Source organism: Halichoerus grypus, chromosome 2 (genome assembly GCF_964656455.1).
Source record: "Halichoerus grypus chromosome 2, mHalGry1.hap1.1, whole genome shotgun sequence".
NCBI lineage: Eukaryota > Metazoa > Chordata > Mammalia > Carnivora > Phocidae > Halichoerus > Halichoerus grypus.
The window spans coordinates 197211351-197230758 of record NC_135713.1 but is presented as its reverse complement, the minus strand read 5'-3'; the positions used below and the strand labels follow the sequence as shown (position 1 = coordinate 197230758).

At 39.2% G+C, this 19408-nt stretch overlaps 1 protein-coding gene across 4 annotated transcripts in view; it reads right to left on the bottom strand.

The window, feature by feature from the left end:
• CEP112 (centrosomal protein 112) overlaps nt 1-19408 on the bottom strand; it is a 422424-nt gene that overhangs the window by 241130 nt on the left and 161886 nt on the right. For all 4 annotated transcript variants that reach the window (XM_078065962.1, XM_078065964.1, XM_078065965.1 and 1 more), the window contains exon 18: nt 12809-12944. In XM_078065962.1, the coding sequence (XP_077922088.1) occupies nt 12809-12944 (136 nt within the window). The remainder of the gene's footprint in view (nt 1-12808; nt 12945-19408) is intronic.

Below are 19408 nucleotides of genomic sequence, written 5' to 3'. Positions count from 1 at the left end.
CCACATCTCGGACTCACTCCTGACTGGCACAATCCAAACACACCCAACACAGCACAGCAAAGGCTTTGGAACTTAATTGAAACTGGAACCCACCCATAGAAGATGAGACAGGACTTTCACTTTGAAATAAACTGGGTTGATAATCTGCTGAAACAAAAAACTCAAGATCATCTAGGCAATTCTAACCTTACTCAGAGAGTATATTTATACAAAACTCATCAGGATTTTGAGACTCATCCATGTTGTTGTGGGCATCGGTAGTTCATTCCTTTATACTGCTGAGTAGTATTCCATTCCATTCCATTCCATATACTGCATTTTGATTGTTCTTTCAACTTTTTAAAAAAGATTTTATTTATCTACTTTTGAGAGAGAGGGAGAGAGAGAGACAGAGTGCATGCACATGAGCAGGGGAAGGGGCAGAGGAATCTTAAGCAGGCTCCACATTCAGCATGGAGCCCGACACAGGGCTCAATCTCACAACCCTGAGATCACGTCCTCAGCTAAAATCAAGAATCAGACGCTTAGATTGTTCAACTTTTGAGGAACATTTGGGTTGTTCAAGTTTGGGGCTATTGTGAATAAAACTGCTGTCAACATTTATGTACAAGTATTTGTTGTATTTGTCTTCATTTCTCTTGGTTAAGCACATAGGATGGAATGATTGACAGATGGTCACTGAATGTTTAACTTTTTAAGAAATTGGCACATTTTCCACCAGCAGTATGTGACGGCTTCATTTGATCACATCTTCACCAACATTCAGCATTATCAACCAATCTTTATAATTTTAACCATTCTAGTAAGCATATCTAGTGCCACTTCATTTGATTTTAATTTCCCTGAAGATTGATATTGAACATCTTTCATGTGCTTATTAGTCCTTTGTATATCTTTTTTCTGTAAGGTGTCCAAAATTTTGCCTATTTTTAACTGGGTTCTTTGTCTTCTTATTACTGAGTTGTAAGATTTATATTTTAGATACAAGTTCGTGGAAATATTTGTGAATCTCTTCTCCCATTCTCTGGCTTGCCTTAATTCCTTTTGTTGTTGTTGTTGTTTTACTTTTTTATTGTTATGTTAATCACCATACATTACATCTTTAGTTTTTGATGTAGTGTTCCATGATTCATTGTTTGTGCATAACACCCAGTGCTCCATGTACAATGTACCCTCTTTAATACCCATCACCAGGCTAAACCGTCCTCCCAACACGCTCCCCTCTAGAACCCTCAGTTTGTTTTTCAGAGTCCATCATCTCTCACGGTTTGTCTCCCCCTCCGATTTCCCCCCCTTCATTCCTCCCCTCCTACTATCTTCTTCTTTTTTTTTTTCCTTAATATATATTGCATTATTTGTTTCAGAGGTACAGATCTGTGATTCAACAGTCTTGCACAATTCACAGCGCTCACCATAGCACATAACCTCCCAATGTCTATCACCCAGCCACCCCATCTCTCCCACTCCACCCCCCAATCCAGCAACCCTCAGTTTGTTTCCTGAGATTAAGAATTCCTCATATCAGTGAGGTCATATGATACATGTCTTTCTCTGATTGACTGATTTCGCTCAGCATAACACCCTCCAGTTCCATCCACGTCGTTGCAAATGGTAAGATTTCATTCCTTTTGATGGCTGCATAATATTCCATTGTATATATATACCACCTCTTCTTTATCCATTCATCTGTCGATGGACATCTTGGCTCTTTCCACAGTTTGGCTGTTGTGCACATTGCTGCTATAAACATCGGGGTGCACGTACCCCTTCGGATCCCTACATTTGTATCTTTGGGCTAAATACCCAGTAGTGCATTGCTGGGTCATATGGTAGCTCTATTTTCAACTTTTTGAGGAACCTCCATACTGTTTTCCAGAGTGGTTGCACCAGGTTGCATTCCCACCAACAGTGTAGGAGGGTTCCCCTTTCTCCGCATCCCCGCCAACATCTGTCGTTTCCTGACTTGTTAATTTTAGCCATTCTGACTGGTGTGAGGTGGCATCTCATTGAGGTTTTGATTTGGATTTCCCTGATGCTGAGTGATGTTGAACACTTTTTCATGTGTCTGTTGGCCATTTGGATGTCTTCTTTGGAAAAATGTCTGTTCATGTCTTCTGCCCATATTTTTAAAAATTTTTTATTGTTATGTTAATCACTATACATTACATCACTAGTTTTTTTTTTTTTTTAAAGATTTTATTTATTTATTTGACAGAGAGAGACACAGCGAGAGAGGGAACACAAGCAGGGGAATGGGAGAGGGAGAAGCAGGCTTCCCGCGGAGCAGGGAGCCCGATGCGGGGCTCAATCCCAGGACCCTGGGATCGTGACCTGAGCTGAAGGCAGATGCTTAACGACTGAGCCACCCAGGCGCCCCACATCATTAGTTTGTGATATAGTGTTCCATGATTCATTGTTTGTGCATAACACCCAGTGCTCCATGTACAATGTGCCATCTTTAATACCCATCACCAGGCTAACCCATCCTCCCAACACCCTCCCCTCTAGAACCCTCAGTTTGTTTTTCAGAGTCCATCGTCTCTCATGGTTTGTCTCCCCCTCCGATTTCCCCCCCCCTTCATTCTTCCCCTCCTACTATCTTCTTCTTCTTTTTTTTCTTAACATATATTGCATTATTTGTTTCAGAGGTACAGATCTGTGATTCAACAGTCTTGCACAATTCACAGCGCTCACCATAGCACATACCCTCCGCAATTTCCATCACCCAGCCACCCCATTCCTCCCACTCCACCCCCCACTCCAGCAACCCTCAGTTTGCTTCCTGAGATTAAGAATTCCTCATATCAGTGAGGTCATATGATACATGTCTTTCTCTGATTGATTTCGCTCAGCATAACACCCCTCCAGTGCAATCCACGTCGTTGCAAATGGTAAGATCTCATTCCTTTTGATGGCTCCATAATATTCCATTGTGTATATATACCAAATCTTCTTTATCCATTCATCTGTTGATGGACATCTTGGCTCTTTCCACAGTTTGGCTGTTGTGCACATTGCTGCTATAAACATCGGGGTGCACATACCCCTTCGGATCCCTACATTTGTATCTTTGGGCTAAATACCCAGTAGTGCAATTGCTGGATCATATGGTAGCTCTATTTTCAACTTTTTGAGGAACCTCCATACTGTTTTCCAGAGTGGCTGCACCAGGTTGCATTCCCACCAACAGTGTAGGAGGGTTCCCCTTTCTCCACATCCCCGCCAACATCTATCGTTTCCTGACTCGGATGTCTTCTTTGGAAAAATGTCTGTTCATGTCTTCTGCCCATTTCTTGATTGGATTCTTTGTTCTTTGGGTGTTGAGTTTGATAAGTTCTTTATAAGTTTTGGATACTAGCCCTTTACCTGATATGTCATTTGCAAATATCTTCTCCCATTCTGTCAGTTGTCTTTTGGTTTTGTTGACTGTTTCTTTTGCTGTGCAAAAGCTTTTTATCTTGATGAAGTCCCAATAGTTCATTTTTGCCCTTGCTTCCCTTGCCTTGGGCGATGTTTCTAGGAAGAAGTTGCTGCGGCTGAGGTCGAAGAGGTTGCTGCCTGTGTTCTCCTTTAGGATTTTGATGGACTCCTGTCTCACATTGAGGTCTTTCAACCATTTGGAGTCTATTTTTGTGTGTGGTGTAAGGAAATGGTCCAGTTTCATTCTTCTGCATGTGGCTGTCCAATTTTCCCAACACCATTTGTTGAAGAGACTGTCTTTTTTCCATTGGACATTCTTTCCTGCTTTGTCAAAGATAAGTTAACCATAGAGTTGAGGGTCCATTTCCGGGCTCTCTGTTCTGTTCCATTGATCTATGTGTCTGTTTTTGTGCCAGTACCATACTGTCTTGATGATGACAGCTTTGTAATAGAGCTGGAAGTCCGGAATTGTGATGTTGCCAGCTTTGCTTTTCTTTTTCAACATTCCTCTGGCTATGCGGGGTCTTTTCTGGTTCCATACAAATTTTAGGATTATTTGTTCCATTTCTTTGAAGAAAGTGGATGGTATTTTGATGGGGATTGCACTGAATGTGTAGATTGCTCTAGGTAGCATTGACATCTTCACAATATTTTTCTTCCAATCCATGAGCATGGAACGTTTTTCCATTTCTTTGTGTCTTCCTCAATTTCTTTCATGAGTATTTTATAGTTTTCTGAGTACAGATCCTTTGCCTCTTTGGTTAGATTTCTTCCTAGGTATCTTATGGTTTTGGGTGCAATTTTAATGGGATCGACTCCTTCATTTCTCTTTCTTCTGTCTTGTTGTTGGTGTATAGGAATGCCACTGATTTCTGTGCATTGATTTTATATCCTGCCACTTTACTGAATTCCTGTATGAGTTCTAGCAGTTTTGGGGTGGAGTGTTTTGGGTTTTCCACATAAAGTATCATATCATCTGCAAAGAGTGAGAGTTTGACTTCTTCTTTGCTGATTTGGATGACTTTGATTTCTTTTTGTTGTCTGATTACTGTGGCTAGGACTTCTAATACTATGTTGAATAGCAGTGGTGAGAGTGGACATCCCTGCCGCATTCCTGACCTTAGGGGGAAAGCTCTCAGTTTTTCCATATTGAGAATGATATTCGCTGTAGGTTTTTCATAGATGGCTTTTATGATATTGAGGTATATACCCTCTATCCCTATACTCTGAACAGTTTTGATCAAGAAAGGATGTTGTACTTTGTCAAATGCTTTTTCTGCATCTATTGAGAGGATTGTCTGATTCTTGTTCTTCCTTTTGTTAATGTATCACGTTGATTGATTTGCGGATGTTGAACCAACCTTGCAGCCCAGGGATAAATCCCACTTGGTCGTGGTGAATAATCCTTTTAATGTACTGTTGGATCCTATTGGCTAGTATTTTGGTGAGAATTTTTGCATCCATGTTCATCAGGGATATTAGTCTGTAATTCTCCTTTTAGACGGGGTCTTTGTCTGGTTTGGGGATCAAGGTAATGGTGGCCTCATAAAATGAGTTTGGAAGTTTTCCTTCCATTTCTATTTTTTGGAACAGTTTCAGAAGAATAGGTATTAATTCTTCTTGAAATGTTTGGTAGAATTCCCCTGGGAAGCCATCTGGCCCTGGGCTCTTGTTTGCTGGGAGATTTTGGATGACTGCTTCAATTTCCTTAGTGGTTATAGGTCTGTTCAGGTTTTCTATTTCTTCCTGGTTCAGTTTTGGTAGTTGATACATCTCTAGGAATGCATCCATTTCTTCCAGATTATCTAATTTGCTGGCACAGAGTTGCTCATAATATGTTCTCATAATTGTTTATATTTCTTTGGTGTTGGTTGTGATCTCTCCTCTTTCATTCATGATTTTGTTGATTTGGGTCATTTCTCTTTTCTTTTGGTAAGTCTGGCCAGGGGTTTATCAATCTTGTTAATTCTTTCAAAGAACCAGCTCCTAGTTTCGTTGATCTGTTCTACTGTTCTTTTGGTTTCTATTTTGTTGATTTCTGCTCTGATCTTTATTATTTCTCTTCTCCTGCTGGGTTTAGGCTTTATTTGCTGTTTTTTCTCTAGCTCCTTTAGGTGTAGGGTTAGGTTGTGTATTTGAGACCTTTCTTATTTCTTGAGAAAGGCTTGTATTGCTATATACTTGCCTCTTAGGACTGCCTTTGCTGCATCCCAAATATTTTGAACAGTTGCGTTTTCATTTTCATTGGTTTCCATGAATTTTTTTAATTCTTCTTTAATTTCCTGGTTGACCCATTCATTCTTTAGTAGGATGCTCTTTAGCCTCCATGTATTTGAGTTCTTTCCGACTTTCCTCTTGTGATTGAGTTCTAGTTTCAAAGCATTGTGGTCTGAAAATAGGCAGGGAATGATCCCAATCTTTTGGTACTGGTTGAGACCTGATTTGTGACCTAGGATGTGATCTATTCTGGAGAATGTTCCATGGGCACTAGAGAAGAATGTGTATTTCGTTGCTTTGGGACGGATTGTTCTGAATATGTCTGTGAAGTCCATTTGGTCCAGTGTGTCATTTAAAGTCTTTATTTCTTTGTTGATCTTTTGCTTAGATGATCTGTCCATTTCAGTGAGGGGGGTGTTAAAGTCCCCCACTATTATTGTATTGTTGTCAATGTGTTTCTTTGCTTTTGTTATTAATTGCCTTATATAATTGGCTGCTCCCATGTTAGGGGCATAGATATTTACAATTGTTAGATCTTCTTGTTGGATTGACCCTTTAAGTAGGATGTAGTGTCCTTCCTCATCTCTTATTACAGTCTTTGGTTTAAAATCTAATTTGTCTGATATAAGGATTGCCACTCCAGCTTTCTTCTGGTGTCCATTAGCATGGTAAATGGTTTTTCACCCCCTCACTTTCAATCTGGGGGTGTCTTTGGGTCTAAAATGAGTCTCTTGCAGACAGCACGTCAATGGGTCTTGTTTTTTAATCCAATCTGATAGCCTGTGTCTTTTGATTGGGGCATTTAGCCCATTTACATTCAGGGTAACTATTGAAAGATAGGAATTTAGTGCCATTGTATTGCCTGTAAGGTGACTGTTACTGTATATTTTCTGTGTTCCTTTCTGGTCTATGTTGCTTTTAGGCCCTCTCTTTGCTTAGAGGACCCCTTTCAATATTTCTTGTAGGGCTGGTTTCGTGTTTGCAAATTCCTTTAGTTTTTGTTTGTCCTGGAAGATTTTTATCTCTCCTCCAATTTTCAATGACAGCCTAGCTGGATATAGTATTCTTGGCTGAATATTTTTCTCATTTAGTGCTCTGAATATATCATGCCAGTCCTTTCTGCCCTGCCAGGTCTCTGTGGATAGGTCTGTTGCCAATCTAATGTTTCTACCATTGTAGGTTACATATCTCTTCTCCCGAGCTGCTTTCAGGATTTTCTCTTTGTCTCTGAGACTTGTAAGCTTTACTATTAGATTTCGGGGTGTTGACCTATGTTTATTGATTTTGTGAGGGGTTCTCTGTGCCTCCTGGATTTTGATGCCTGTTTCCTTCCCCAAATTAGGGAAATTCTCTGCTATAATTTGCTCCAATATACCTTCTGCCCCTCTCTCTCTCTTTCTTCTTCTTCTGGGATCCCAATTATTCTAATGTTGTTTCGTCTTATGGTATCACTTCTCTCTCGAATTCTCCCCCCTGCTCCAGTAGTTGTTTATCTCTCTTTTTCTCAGCTTCTTTATTTTTCGTCATTTGGTCGTGTATATCACTGATTCTCTCTTCTGCCTCATTTATCCTAGCAGTTAGCGCCCCCATTTTTTATTGCACCTCATTAATAGCCTTTTTGATTTGGACTTGGTTAGATTTTAGTTCTTTTATTCCTCCAGAAAGGGTTTCTCTGATAACTTCCATGCTTTTTTCAAGCCCAGCTAGTATCTTTAAAGTTATGATTCTGAACTCTAGATCCGACATCGTACTAATGTCTGTATTGAGTAGGACCCTGGCAGTCGCTACTACCTCTTGTTCTTTTTGTTGAGGTGATTTTTTTCCGTCTTGTCATTTTGTCCAGAGGAGAAAAGATGAATGAGAGAACAAAATGCTAACAGGGTAACATCTCCCCAGAATATATACTCTAAACAAATCAGAAAAGACCTGAAGCCGGGGGAAAAGAAAGGGAAAGAAAGAAAAAAGAAAAAGAAAAACAAACAAAAACAGAACAAAAAAAAACCAGAATATGATCAAATATGATCAGGCTGGTGTATAGATCAGTGCCACACACTAGATTTTGGGTGTATTTTGGTCTGTTAGATGAAAGTGCCTCCCAAAATTTCAAAGAAAGAAAAACTTTTATATATGTACAAAAATAAGGGTTGGTATGATGAAGGGATGGAATATGACTGTAAAGATGAAAATTATAAAAAATTTTATAAAAGGAATTGATAAGAAGTTGTTTGAAAAAAGAAAGAAGAGGATTAAAAAAAAAAGAAAAAAAAAGGGAGAGAATATGATCAGGCAGGAGAGTAGAACAAAGCCATACACTAGAGATTTAGGGTATATTTTGATCTGTTAGAAAAAACTGTATCTCAAAATTTTAAAGAGAGAACAACTTATATATATATCTGCCAAAAATAAGGGTAACTACTATGAAGGGACAGAATATGACTCTAAAAATGAAAAATAAAAATGTTTTTTTAAAAAGGGATTGATAAGATGTTGGTTGAAAAAGGGAAAAAGAAAAATTTAAAAAAAAATTAACTTTGAAAGACTAAAGAATCATGGTAAAAAAGCCATGGATTCTATGTGCATTACTCCCCTAGCGCTGGAGTTCTGCCATTCTCATTGATTGGTAAACTTGGTCTTGGCTGGCTGATCTTCTGGGGGAGGGGCCTGTTGCCGTGGTTCCCAAATGTCTTTGCCGGAGGCGGAATTGCCCCGCCCTTGCCAGTCCGGGCTAAGTAATCTGCTTGGGTTTGCTCTCGGGAGCTTTTGTTCCCTGCAAGCTTTCCATACAGCCCTGGAGGATGGGAGTAAAAATGGCGGCCTCCCAATCTCTGCCCTGGAGGAGCCGAGAACTCGGGGCCCCACTCCCCAGTGAGCCCCCAGAGAAAAGCAGTCACTCCCGTCTCCCCGGTCTCTGGCCGCACTCCGTGCTCACCCGGCCTGTGACTGAGCATTTCTATCTCTGGCACACGACCCCGTGTGGAGTCTCCAAACCCAGCAGATCCCTGCGGTGCGCTCCCGCGGCGCTCCTCCCAGGGGAGGAAGGGGAGTCTCCCCGGATCTGCCACTTGTTGGGTCCCTGCTGGAGGAGCAGTGGCCCGACTGTGCCACGGATCACAGTTTATGGCAACCCCGAGCTGAGAGTCCGTGTCTCAACTCCGTCTCTGCAGCCGGCTTCCCTGCTCCCATACCTGGGAGCTCTGACGCACTCAGGCATCCCCGGTCTTTCTGTGACCCCGAGGGTCCTAAGACCACACTGTCCCATGAGGGTTCCACCCCCCGCTTAGCCACTCAAGCAACGTCCCTCAGCGGAGCCGACTTCTAAAAGTTCCGATTTTGTGCTCCACGGCTCTATCACTTGCCAGAAGCGGCCAACGGAGGCCCCCTCCCCCGCCGTCTATCCTCCCGAATATCGCCTCGGATTCACTTCTCCGCACGTCCTACCTTCCAGAAAGTGGTCGCTTTTCTGTTCAGAGAGTTGTTGCTATTCCTTTCTTCGATCTCCTGTTGAGTTTGTAGGTGTTCAGAATGGTGTGATCCCTATCCAGCTGAATTCCTGAGACCAGATGAAATCCAGGTCTCCTACTCCTCCGCCATCTTGCTCTGCCCCTCTCCTTTTGTTGTTTTTTAATTGTGTCTTTCAAAGAGCAAAAGTTTTTAATTTTGGTGAAGTGGAATGTAGCGATTTTAACTGAAATTTAATTTCTGGTTTTATTGCATTGTGGTAAAAAATATGTGCTCTCTGTCATGTCAAGTTTTAGAAACATATTGAGTTTTTCTTTATGGTCTACTGAGTTTTATAACTGTTTCAAGGGAGTAGGAATTTAATGTGTCATATGTGAAGGGTAGAAAGTAGAAATATAAGTGTTTTATAAGCTGTTATTTAGACCTCCTATTTGTTTGGTTTTTGCCCTCTGATCCGTCAAAGATGGAGAAAAATATTAAAGCACCCCATGACTATTTATGTTAATTTCTCCATATATTCCTAACATTCTTTTCATATTTAAGTATTCTTGCCTTTAGCATGAAAAATATATCCATTTGTCCAGTTTATTAACTTGTATTGATGCTGATTTATTTGATGGTATTACATTCTTTTTTCCTGAATACAAGTGATATATTTTCATCATTTTCTAATATAATTTTTGTGTAAATTAGTCATGTCTTTTATAAATAGCACATGCATGGATTTTAGTCAACTAATCAATATCTTTTTTTACTAAAAGAATTAACCTATTAATATTTATTATTATAGTTATATACTCTGTCTTATTTTGGAAATTTTGTTCTGTTTCTGCTTCTGTTCCTTTGGCAGTTATCTAATCTCAAGTTTTGCCTTATCATCTCAAGATTTTTATGGGAATGTAACCTCTTGTTAATTTTATTAATGCCTATGTTTCTACATTCCATGGCCAAGAGTTTAGCATACTTTATGCTCCTCTCACCCACTCACTACCCACATCTCCATCCTGATCTTTGTTAATGTACTCAAGAGATTTAGATTTAAATTGTTATATTTTCTACTTTATATACTTTTTTTCCAAAAATCAATAAACATTAGCATTCTTTCTCATAATTGGATTTATAAGAATTGTTAAATTTGTTTCTACTTCATTGGATTCCATTGTTTCCTATTCATCCTTAAATATGATGGTTTAAGAATGTGTGGGATATCTTTTGTTTCATCTCTGGATTCATTGATGTGTTCATAGAATTTTTTTCCAGAAAAGAAATAAGCGGTATACATTAGATGAGCTCTTACTAAGAATATGTTTTTCTGTTGATTTTGCAAGTGAAAAACTCTTTGGTTTTGTATAAAAGTGGGTCACAACCTTCCTCCTTCAAAACTCTGAAACATTACTCCATTATTTTTCTAATTTCTTTGCCAGTTTCATCCTGCCTAGAAACTTGTGGGATTTTCATTTTTCTTTTTGAGGTTCAATTCTTTTTCCAGAATGTATCCAGGTTTCACTGCATTAATTTTACTTAAGATGTGTGACCTCTTTCATATAGATCATGTCTTCTTATAAAGATAATACTTTTCTGATTTTTTTTCCTAAATTCTACCCTATATTATCTTCAGAAGTATGCTTTTATTCTTTGACTGCTGAATATAAATGTCTTTTTCTTGCTCTACAGAATGTTCTCACAAGTTCCATGTTGTTTGTTTGTGTTATTCTCCTTCCTTACCCATGAATGCTATGACCTGCTAATATTACATCATCAGCCCCAAGTGGTGCATTCATTGAGCCAAAGGTAGCTGTCATGGTCTCAGCTTCCCTCAGAAGTTGTACTGTCAGTCTTAGCACTTTCAAATGCCTCATTTTTAGCCTTCTTGACTCTATCCTTTAATTTTTTGCCAGGGACCCCTCCTTCAAGATTTTCTGTATTCCTTAAGTGCTAAGGGGATTAGAGAGTTTTGTATGCAGCTCCATTGCATATTTGGACTAAATACACATCCTAGGGCCTGGGCCCTGATGCTAGCAGGGAGCTGGAAGATGCACACCCATGCAGCAGGGGCTGGTCTCCACCTTCTGGCACAAACACTCCACAGGAATCCAGCTTTTGCCCTAGGCAGTGGGTGGGAAAACGGAAGAATGGGATCTCAGAATACCCACTCTCAAATACCCACTCTCGGATTCTAACTCAATAGGAGTGGAAGTCTGAATCAAGAAAATAACAACAAGAAAGCACGGCTCCAAACTAGAAACCGTACAGGGCTCTGTCATAAAACCTTCCACAGGGATGTTTCTACCACCTGGTGTGTGCTTGGGGCTCCTGAGGAAGATAACTCTGGCTGAAAATGAGATTGCAGACAAGACTGCAACATTTTTTAGAATCAAGAAAACTCGAAAATAAACCAAATACCCTTGAATAGGGAAGCTGATAAATGAAATGTGGTATATTCATATGATAAAATATATTCAGTGTTAAAAGGACTGCACTAAATCAACATGGATAGGGCACAGATATATAAAATTAAATATAAAAGAGCAGCCTTGCACCAAGTGGAAAATAAACTCCAGCAGCCAGTTGAAAAAAAAAATTAAATATAAAAGAGCAAATAAGGCATACATAAATCTGTAGTACTCACCTAACTTTTTAAAAATAGATGCACAAAAATTATATATGCATGTAATATCTACATACATATAGAACATATGCATGTAAGATACATGAACATTATATATACATACAAACATATAAAAGAGACTGAAATAACACACACTAAATTAATGACAGTGGTTTTCTCCCCAGTGGAGAGGAGAGAGTAGTGTGATCAGATATGAATAACAAAGTAAACTAAAGCTTCATCTGTAATGTTTAAATAAACAGAGTGTTGACAATTGAGTCTTCATGATGGGCACCTAGATATTTGTTCCCTTTCTTCTTTCCAAATTTTTTATTTTCTCTCGAAACTAAAAAGCATACTCCTTGACTTGTACAAGAACCAGAGACGGTCTCTGTCCTCCTGAAACGCCAGGTGCAAGTAATTTGCTGTAACTGATCAATAAAACACTATTTACGGAACATGCACAGGCACAGACATGGGTAACCTGAGCCCTCGCTCTATGGAAATGGCTCACGGAAATGTACTGATAGGCTGATCCACACTCCTAAAGCCAGACCCCCTCTTGCCATTCCTACATTTGTAGCTACGACTTTAAAATGACTATGCTGGCTGGCATTGCTTTAAGGTGAATCAAGGAATCCTGAAGGAGGCAGGAGGACCCATCTCCTTGTCTGCCCCGTTCCTGCTGGGCGGCCACCCTTCTCCCTCCATGCACTACCACTGAGGAGTTGCTAATCAGCACCCACTTGGTGGCCCAGGGGAGCACAGAGCAGGCCTGCCAGAACTGCAGACTGCGGCCTCCTCCTTTCACATATTCTGCGGGGAGCAGGGCACTCAGGGGGCCGGCTGAGCCCTCTCCACCAGGGCCGCCCTCCTTCTCCGCTGCTCGGGGCCACCTCTTCTTTCCAGGCTCCAGGGAAGGTGGGTATCCTCCCCTGCCAGGGCTAATATCCCTTTTTCATTCTGAATCTCTGACCCAATTGTATGGCTAATTTTGATACGACCTTTGTGAAGAGTAAATATGTTTCTGTCATATAAAGATCAGAATGTACCTTCTTACTGAGAGAGTGACTTTGCAAACAGATGATCTAGCGGCCTCCTCACCTGCTCTTTCATTTCGGCATAGACTTTCTCTGAGTTCAGTTCCACCTGCCGCTTAAACTCTTCCAGAGCAGCGTCTGCCTGCTGGGCCTGCAGCCTCTGAACTTCAGTCACACGCGTCAGCTGTTCCTCCTTTTCCCTGGAAAAGCCCACAGAAGCTTCACAGTTGAAATGTAAAATTAAAGAATGAGGCTTGAATGAAAGAGCAAGATTTAACCCTCTCTAAAGTAACATTCAGATTTCAATTTTTTGATCCAAATTCCATAAAACTTCCCTGTAAAAAGCTGACAATAAAATACTTTGCCTGCAGAAAAAGAGACAGAGTGTTAGTGTCTTGATGACTACTTTCAAAGATTTCTTTCAAACTACTTTCAACGATTTTCCTAAAAACAAAACCATTTAAACCCATTTATCTCCATCAGCTGATGAATGGATAAACAAGAGAACAGTATAGTTGTACAATGGAATATTATTCAGCCTTAAAAAACACTGGAGTTCTGACACATGCTCCCCCACGGAGAGCCTCAAACACCCCATGCTAAGGGAAAGAAGCCAGATAAAAGGGGCAACATACTGTATGAGTCCATTTATGTGAAATACCCAGAATAGATAAATGCTTAGAGACGGGAAATAGATTAGTGGTAGCCAGGGGCTGGGGTGGGGGGTCAGTGGGGGATGGGGAGTGATTGCTAATGCATATAGAGTGTCCTTTCTGGTGATGAAAATGTTATGGAATTAGATCGTGGGGATGGCTGCACATCCTTGTGAATATACTAAAGTCTGCTAAAAGGTGTACTTTAAAAAAGGATGAATTTTATAGCATGCAAATTATATCTCAATTAAAACAAAACAAAAAAACAACATACCATTAGAAGTATCTCTAATGTGCATGTCTAGCAGGGTGACAGATGCAACAGAGCAAACTGATGGTTTGAGACTGTTCCATGGCCTTCTATTAGACTGGCCTACGGATACCCATCTCATTTACATCTTGAACTCAAGTTATATGGTCAAAAGGGTTCAACAGAACAAGAGAAATCTTTACATATTGAGAGAAGGAAAAAATGCAGGCTTTAGGTTATAAGTGCATGAAAGTTAACAATGACTCATACTGAGTTCTGACTACACGCTGGGCAGTGTGCAAAATATTTTTATCTATCTTCTCTCCTTTACTCTCATAGCAAACTTATATAAGAGTATTATTATGCCCCTAGTTTTACAGAGCAGGCAACTGGAGCTTAGAGAGTATTTCCAAGGCAATTACATTTAGTAGCAGATCCAGCCAGGCCCAGTCCCGGCAGGCTGATCCTAGAGCTCATGCTGTTGGCTACTACGCTCTGCTGCTTTCCTGATTTTCCAGACGCCATACTCTATGGTCTGAATGTGTCCCCTGGAAGTGAGACCGGCACTCTTCTAAAAGAGGTTCCAGAGAGATCCCATGTCCCTTCCACCATGTGAGGACACAGTGAGAAGGCACCTGCTATGAACCAAGAAGAGGGTCTTCATCAGAACACAACCATGCTGATGCCCTGATGCTGGACTTCCCAGCCTCCAGGACTGTGAGAAATAAATTTCTGTTGCTTATAAACTACCCAGGCGGCGGTATTTTGTTACAGCACACCAAACAGACTGAGACATCCTAAGTAAGATTAACTTGGCTCATCTTCCTTAAATGCAAAAGTTTCCACACACAGAAAACATTATCTCATTAACTATAGTGCCAAAGAATGCTGGGAGATAGGGTGATTTAACTCACATGAGTCAAATTTTAGAGAAACGTCATGATGGGGAGTTGGAGGGAGACATTTCCCAAACAACGATGCTACTGTCTTTAAAGAGGTGGGCAAAAAGTAATTTTGAGTTTTTTGGAATTACTCAGATCTGAGTTTAAACTCCCTCTAAGACACTTAATAATTTTCAGGCTTTCTAATAAGAACATACATGTGATATAAAGTATCATAATACCAAACTTTCTCCAAAAACATTGAAAACTTTCTCAAAGCTTGAATGCCAAAATACTGATAAGAGCAAGTGTCACCTAGTTTCCTTTTCAGCAGGATTCTCCTGTCCCTCGGTAAAGAAATGTGGCAATGCATATTTAGAGTTTCCCCCCTGTTTGGATAGAATCTGCAAGTAAGTAGCTCTCTGCATACTCCATAGTATGAACATATGCCATATCCACCTTCCCTTTATTTTTCATTATATACCACTTGGGTCAACCTCTTCATACCCACCACACATCCTTCTACTTGAAAATGACCAAATCAATACATCCCTGTGCTAAAAAAAAAAAAAAGCAGCTTTTCCGCTGAAACCCTTTCTACATGTGTGTTTCACAGGTGGAGCCACCATTTTAATGAGCTAAGGGCTTCACACTCTGCCACAAGGTGTGTGAGGCCCTCCATGGGAGCGAAGCCATTCTAGTCATGCCGCATGCCAGATGTAGCTCCTGCCCGCTGCCTTACATACAGCAATATGGTGTGGGATCCTGGAACTTTTTTAAAAAGCTTTTCTTTAAGTGGTTTACTTTAGTTGACTCTTCAACAGGAACCTGAATATCTTGCTGCTCATTTTTCTTCCATGTCGTTAAAATAAAATGTCTTTAATGTTAACTGGTTGCCAAATTCTAAGGCCTTAATGTTTTGTTTCTTTGCCACATAATGTTAATATTAGCTAGTGGACAACAGTGATTAATAACCGGATGTTACACTGAAGACTGATTCAAGAGACATCACCACACAAAGGACTGAGCACTCTGATGGCCATAGGGAATTTCAATTTGGTCTGGTGCATTTTCATTCTTCTTCTATTACTCTGCCCAAGAAGCAGGAAGGCTTGACCAGGGTTTCCCTAATACAAATATTGAATATTTGCTTACATATTCAAATATTTATTAAAAAATAAATATTCAAATATTTGAATACGAAAGCAACAAATGAGAACAACATAAAGTCATATAAGGTATACTGGGTACCATGTCCTAGACCTAGGTTGGCAAATGTGATGGATATTTGCCATAAACATTTTGTCACAAATGTTTAATGGGTATTTTCTCTGGTGTGACAGACCCAAATGACTGAATGGGGCTGCCGAGAATGCTCTGTTAAGAGGATTCTGAGACCAGGCTCAGAGGAAAAGGCTACTGTGGTTGGTGAATAATGTCCCCCTGTAGGGGAGAAGGGTTAGGCAGCACAAGAACTACTTCCATGCTACCCAGGGACGACAGTGACTAGTTCATCCTATGTTACTCTTTCATTTTTTAGGGCCTTCTAAAAGCACTTGAAAAGACTTTTTCATATCAGGATTACAATTTTTCAAAGGTTTACTTTGCTTGGTCAGTCTGTCCATAAACACAAAAGAAAGTACACTGGACACTATCTGAAAACTTAAAAAATTTATTTATCATATAATTTAAAAATTATGTACCATTACTTAGCCAAAAGAAAATTTTGCTAACACATTTTATAAATATATGACCAGTGGCTGAAATATCCACTCTGTTCTATGAATGCTGTAAGTCAGCTGTTTTACATTTTTTGCCCAAATATTCACATGAGCCATTTAGTTAATGTAAACACTTTCAATTTAATAGGGCAAATATTTTCTCTGTATCATTTCATTCTTACCTACCAAGTTTAGTCACTTACTTTAAAACTAACTTATAGCCACACAAATCAAAGTCATAAACTTTACCTATAATCAGGTATATATTACAGACCATATTTAAGATACTGTTAAAACCTTGTGTAGTAATGCACATTGCATTTAATTGGTAATTTCCATCACGATTTACAAATAGAAAACATTGATGTATATTAAATACTAAGCATGGGGAAATGAGGAAATCTTCCAACTGGCTTCCAGTCCCACCACACTTGCTAGTAGTAAAGCTAAATATCAAAAAAGGCCTCACTCAGTGTAAATCGACATGACAAACACATTGAGCGCCACTAATATTTAGAAAGTTTCTCTCTTAATATAAATAAAATATCTGTCTTAATTTAAATAAAGAGATGATATTCATTTTAATGAGGGATACATTTTAATATCTACTAAAGTAATGAAGTACACGTGAAAACTTTCAGCATTTGAAAAAGAGAAAGGTCTGCTTCTCACTAAGAACAGTATTCCTTTTACCATGATTCCGGAGTATGTCCTGTAAGAAGCAAAAAAAAAAAAAAAAAAAGATTTTGAAGACTATTTCTTCCAGTGGAACTAGCTGTGGGGCTGAGTATAACTGCACCACTCAAGTGCCTTAAAGCAGGGCCTCCATGAAGATAAAAAGGTGGGAATAAAATTTGCTTTTTAGTTCTAATTTATTTATAAAATGCAGTAAATTTTCCTCGTCTGAGAATATAAAGCCTAAAGAAAAAAGAAGCTGCATTCTTATACAACCACAAGCCAGCTCAGATTAAAGGATGTTCTGAAGTGCATGATTATTCCAAAAAGGCAATAAAATGTAGGAGACTAATAGACTACAATTTAGTATTTCTTGAGCTTTACGAGCTAACATTTATATGTACAGGCCAACCTTAATTTGAAAATCTTCCCTTTGCACATTTCTGTACCAGCACTTTTGATAATGATGGCAGTGATCCAACATATATTTATAAGGCTTCACATTACAGGATACTTCATTTGCTGCCAGCGTGGCATCTCCACTGGAAACTCCAAGAAAAACAAAACAAAACAAAAAAACTTCAAACAAGTCTGAAAACCAGCTAGAAGAGTCTCCATTCCCTTTCCAGCTGGGCTGGAAAACAAGACTTTCGAGCAGCTATATCATCTACATGCATGGCTGCTGACTGGCACTCGAGGTGATTAGAGTGAGTCAAAAACATGAAGATACAATTGACTTAAAAGTCATTAAAAATAGTATCTTTCACTACGCATGATAAATGAAGGAACTTCTTTGGCCTCTTCTTCACCTAACTGCTAGGACTAGGGGTCTCTGCTAAATTCTTATTAAAAAAATGGTAAACACTGTGAACAACTAAACATTTGATACTTCAAGAGTCAGAAAGAAACGTGCAGTAAAATGGAAAGTGGTATTCCTCTCAATATTGGGAAAATGACAATACTCCTCAATTGTTCTATAGATTTAACACAATCACTGTCAAAATCCTGGATGGGATTTTGCAGAAATTGACAAGTGGACCCTGAAATTCATATGGAAATACAAGGTACACAGAATTGGCAAAACAATCTCAAAAAAGAAGAACAAAGGTGGAGAACTCACATTTCCTGATTTCAAAACTTATGACAAAGCTAGGTTAATCAAAACAGCATGCTACTGGCATAAGAAAAGACATATAAATCAATGGAATAAAGATTCCAGAAATAAACCCTTACATCGATGATCAGAGAATTTTTGGCAAGGGTGCCAAGACAATTCAATGGAGAAAGAACAGTCTGTACAACAAATGGTGCTGGGACAACCGGATATCCATTTATCCAAAAGAATAAAGTTGGATTCCTTCTTTACAGAATACACAAAGAGTAACTCAAGATAAACCACAGACCTAAATGTAAGAGCTAAAAATATAAAGCTCTTAGAAGAAAACAGGAGTAAATTTGGGTGACCTTGAGCTAAGCAAAGCCTTCTTAGATGTAACACCAGAAGCATAAACAAGAAAATAAAATATAGATCAACAGCTTCAGCAAATTTAAAAACCTCTTGTGCTCCTAGGGATATCATCAAAAGTGAAAAGAAAATCCACAGAAGAGGAGAAAATACTTGCCAGTCATATATCTGAAAAGAGACTTATATCAAGAATACATAAATAACACTTACAAATCAAGAGTGAAAAAAAAATAAAGAACACAATTTAAAGATAGGTGAAGAATCTGAATAGATGTTTCTCCAAAGAAGATATACAGTTGGCCATAAACCCATGAAAGGTCACTCAATAGCATTAGTGATCACCAAAAACTGCAATTCAAAACCACAATGAGATATCATTATACAACCTCTCCTATGGCTGTAATCAAAAGACAGATAGGCACAAGTGTTGTTTGTTTTGTTTTGTTCTGTTTTGCATTTACCCTGTGTGGGCTTTGTTTAGCTTCTTGAATCCATATAATTATGTCTTTCATAAGACTGGAAGATTTTGGCTATTATTTATTAAAATATTTTGCTTCTGGGGCACCTGGGTGGCTCAGTCGTTAAGCGTCTGCCTTCGGCTCAGGTCATGATCCCAGGGTCCTGGGATCGAGCCCCGCATTGGGCTCCCTGCTCCATGGGAAGCCTGCTTCTCCCTCTCCCACTCCCCCTGCTTGTGTTCCCTCTCTCACTGTGTCTCTCTCTGTCAAATAAATAAATAAAATCTTTAAAAAATAAAAATAAAAATAAAATAAAATATTTTGCTTCTATTATTCTATTCCCTCTACTTCTGTGACTCAAATATAATTTATACATTGTGATTATCCTACAAGGTCCTGCAGCTCATTTTTTTAGTACATTTTTCTCTTTGTCCTCAGATTGGCTGATTTCTATTGATTTATCTTCATGTTCATTGAATCTTCTTTTTCTCCACTCTGTTGTTATATTCAGCCCACATTTTAAATTTCAAACGTTGTATTTTTCACTGTTCTTCTGTTGAG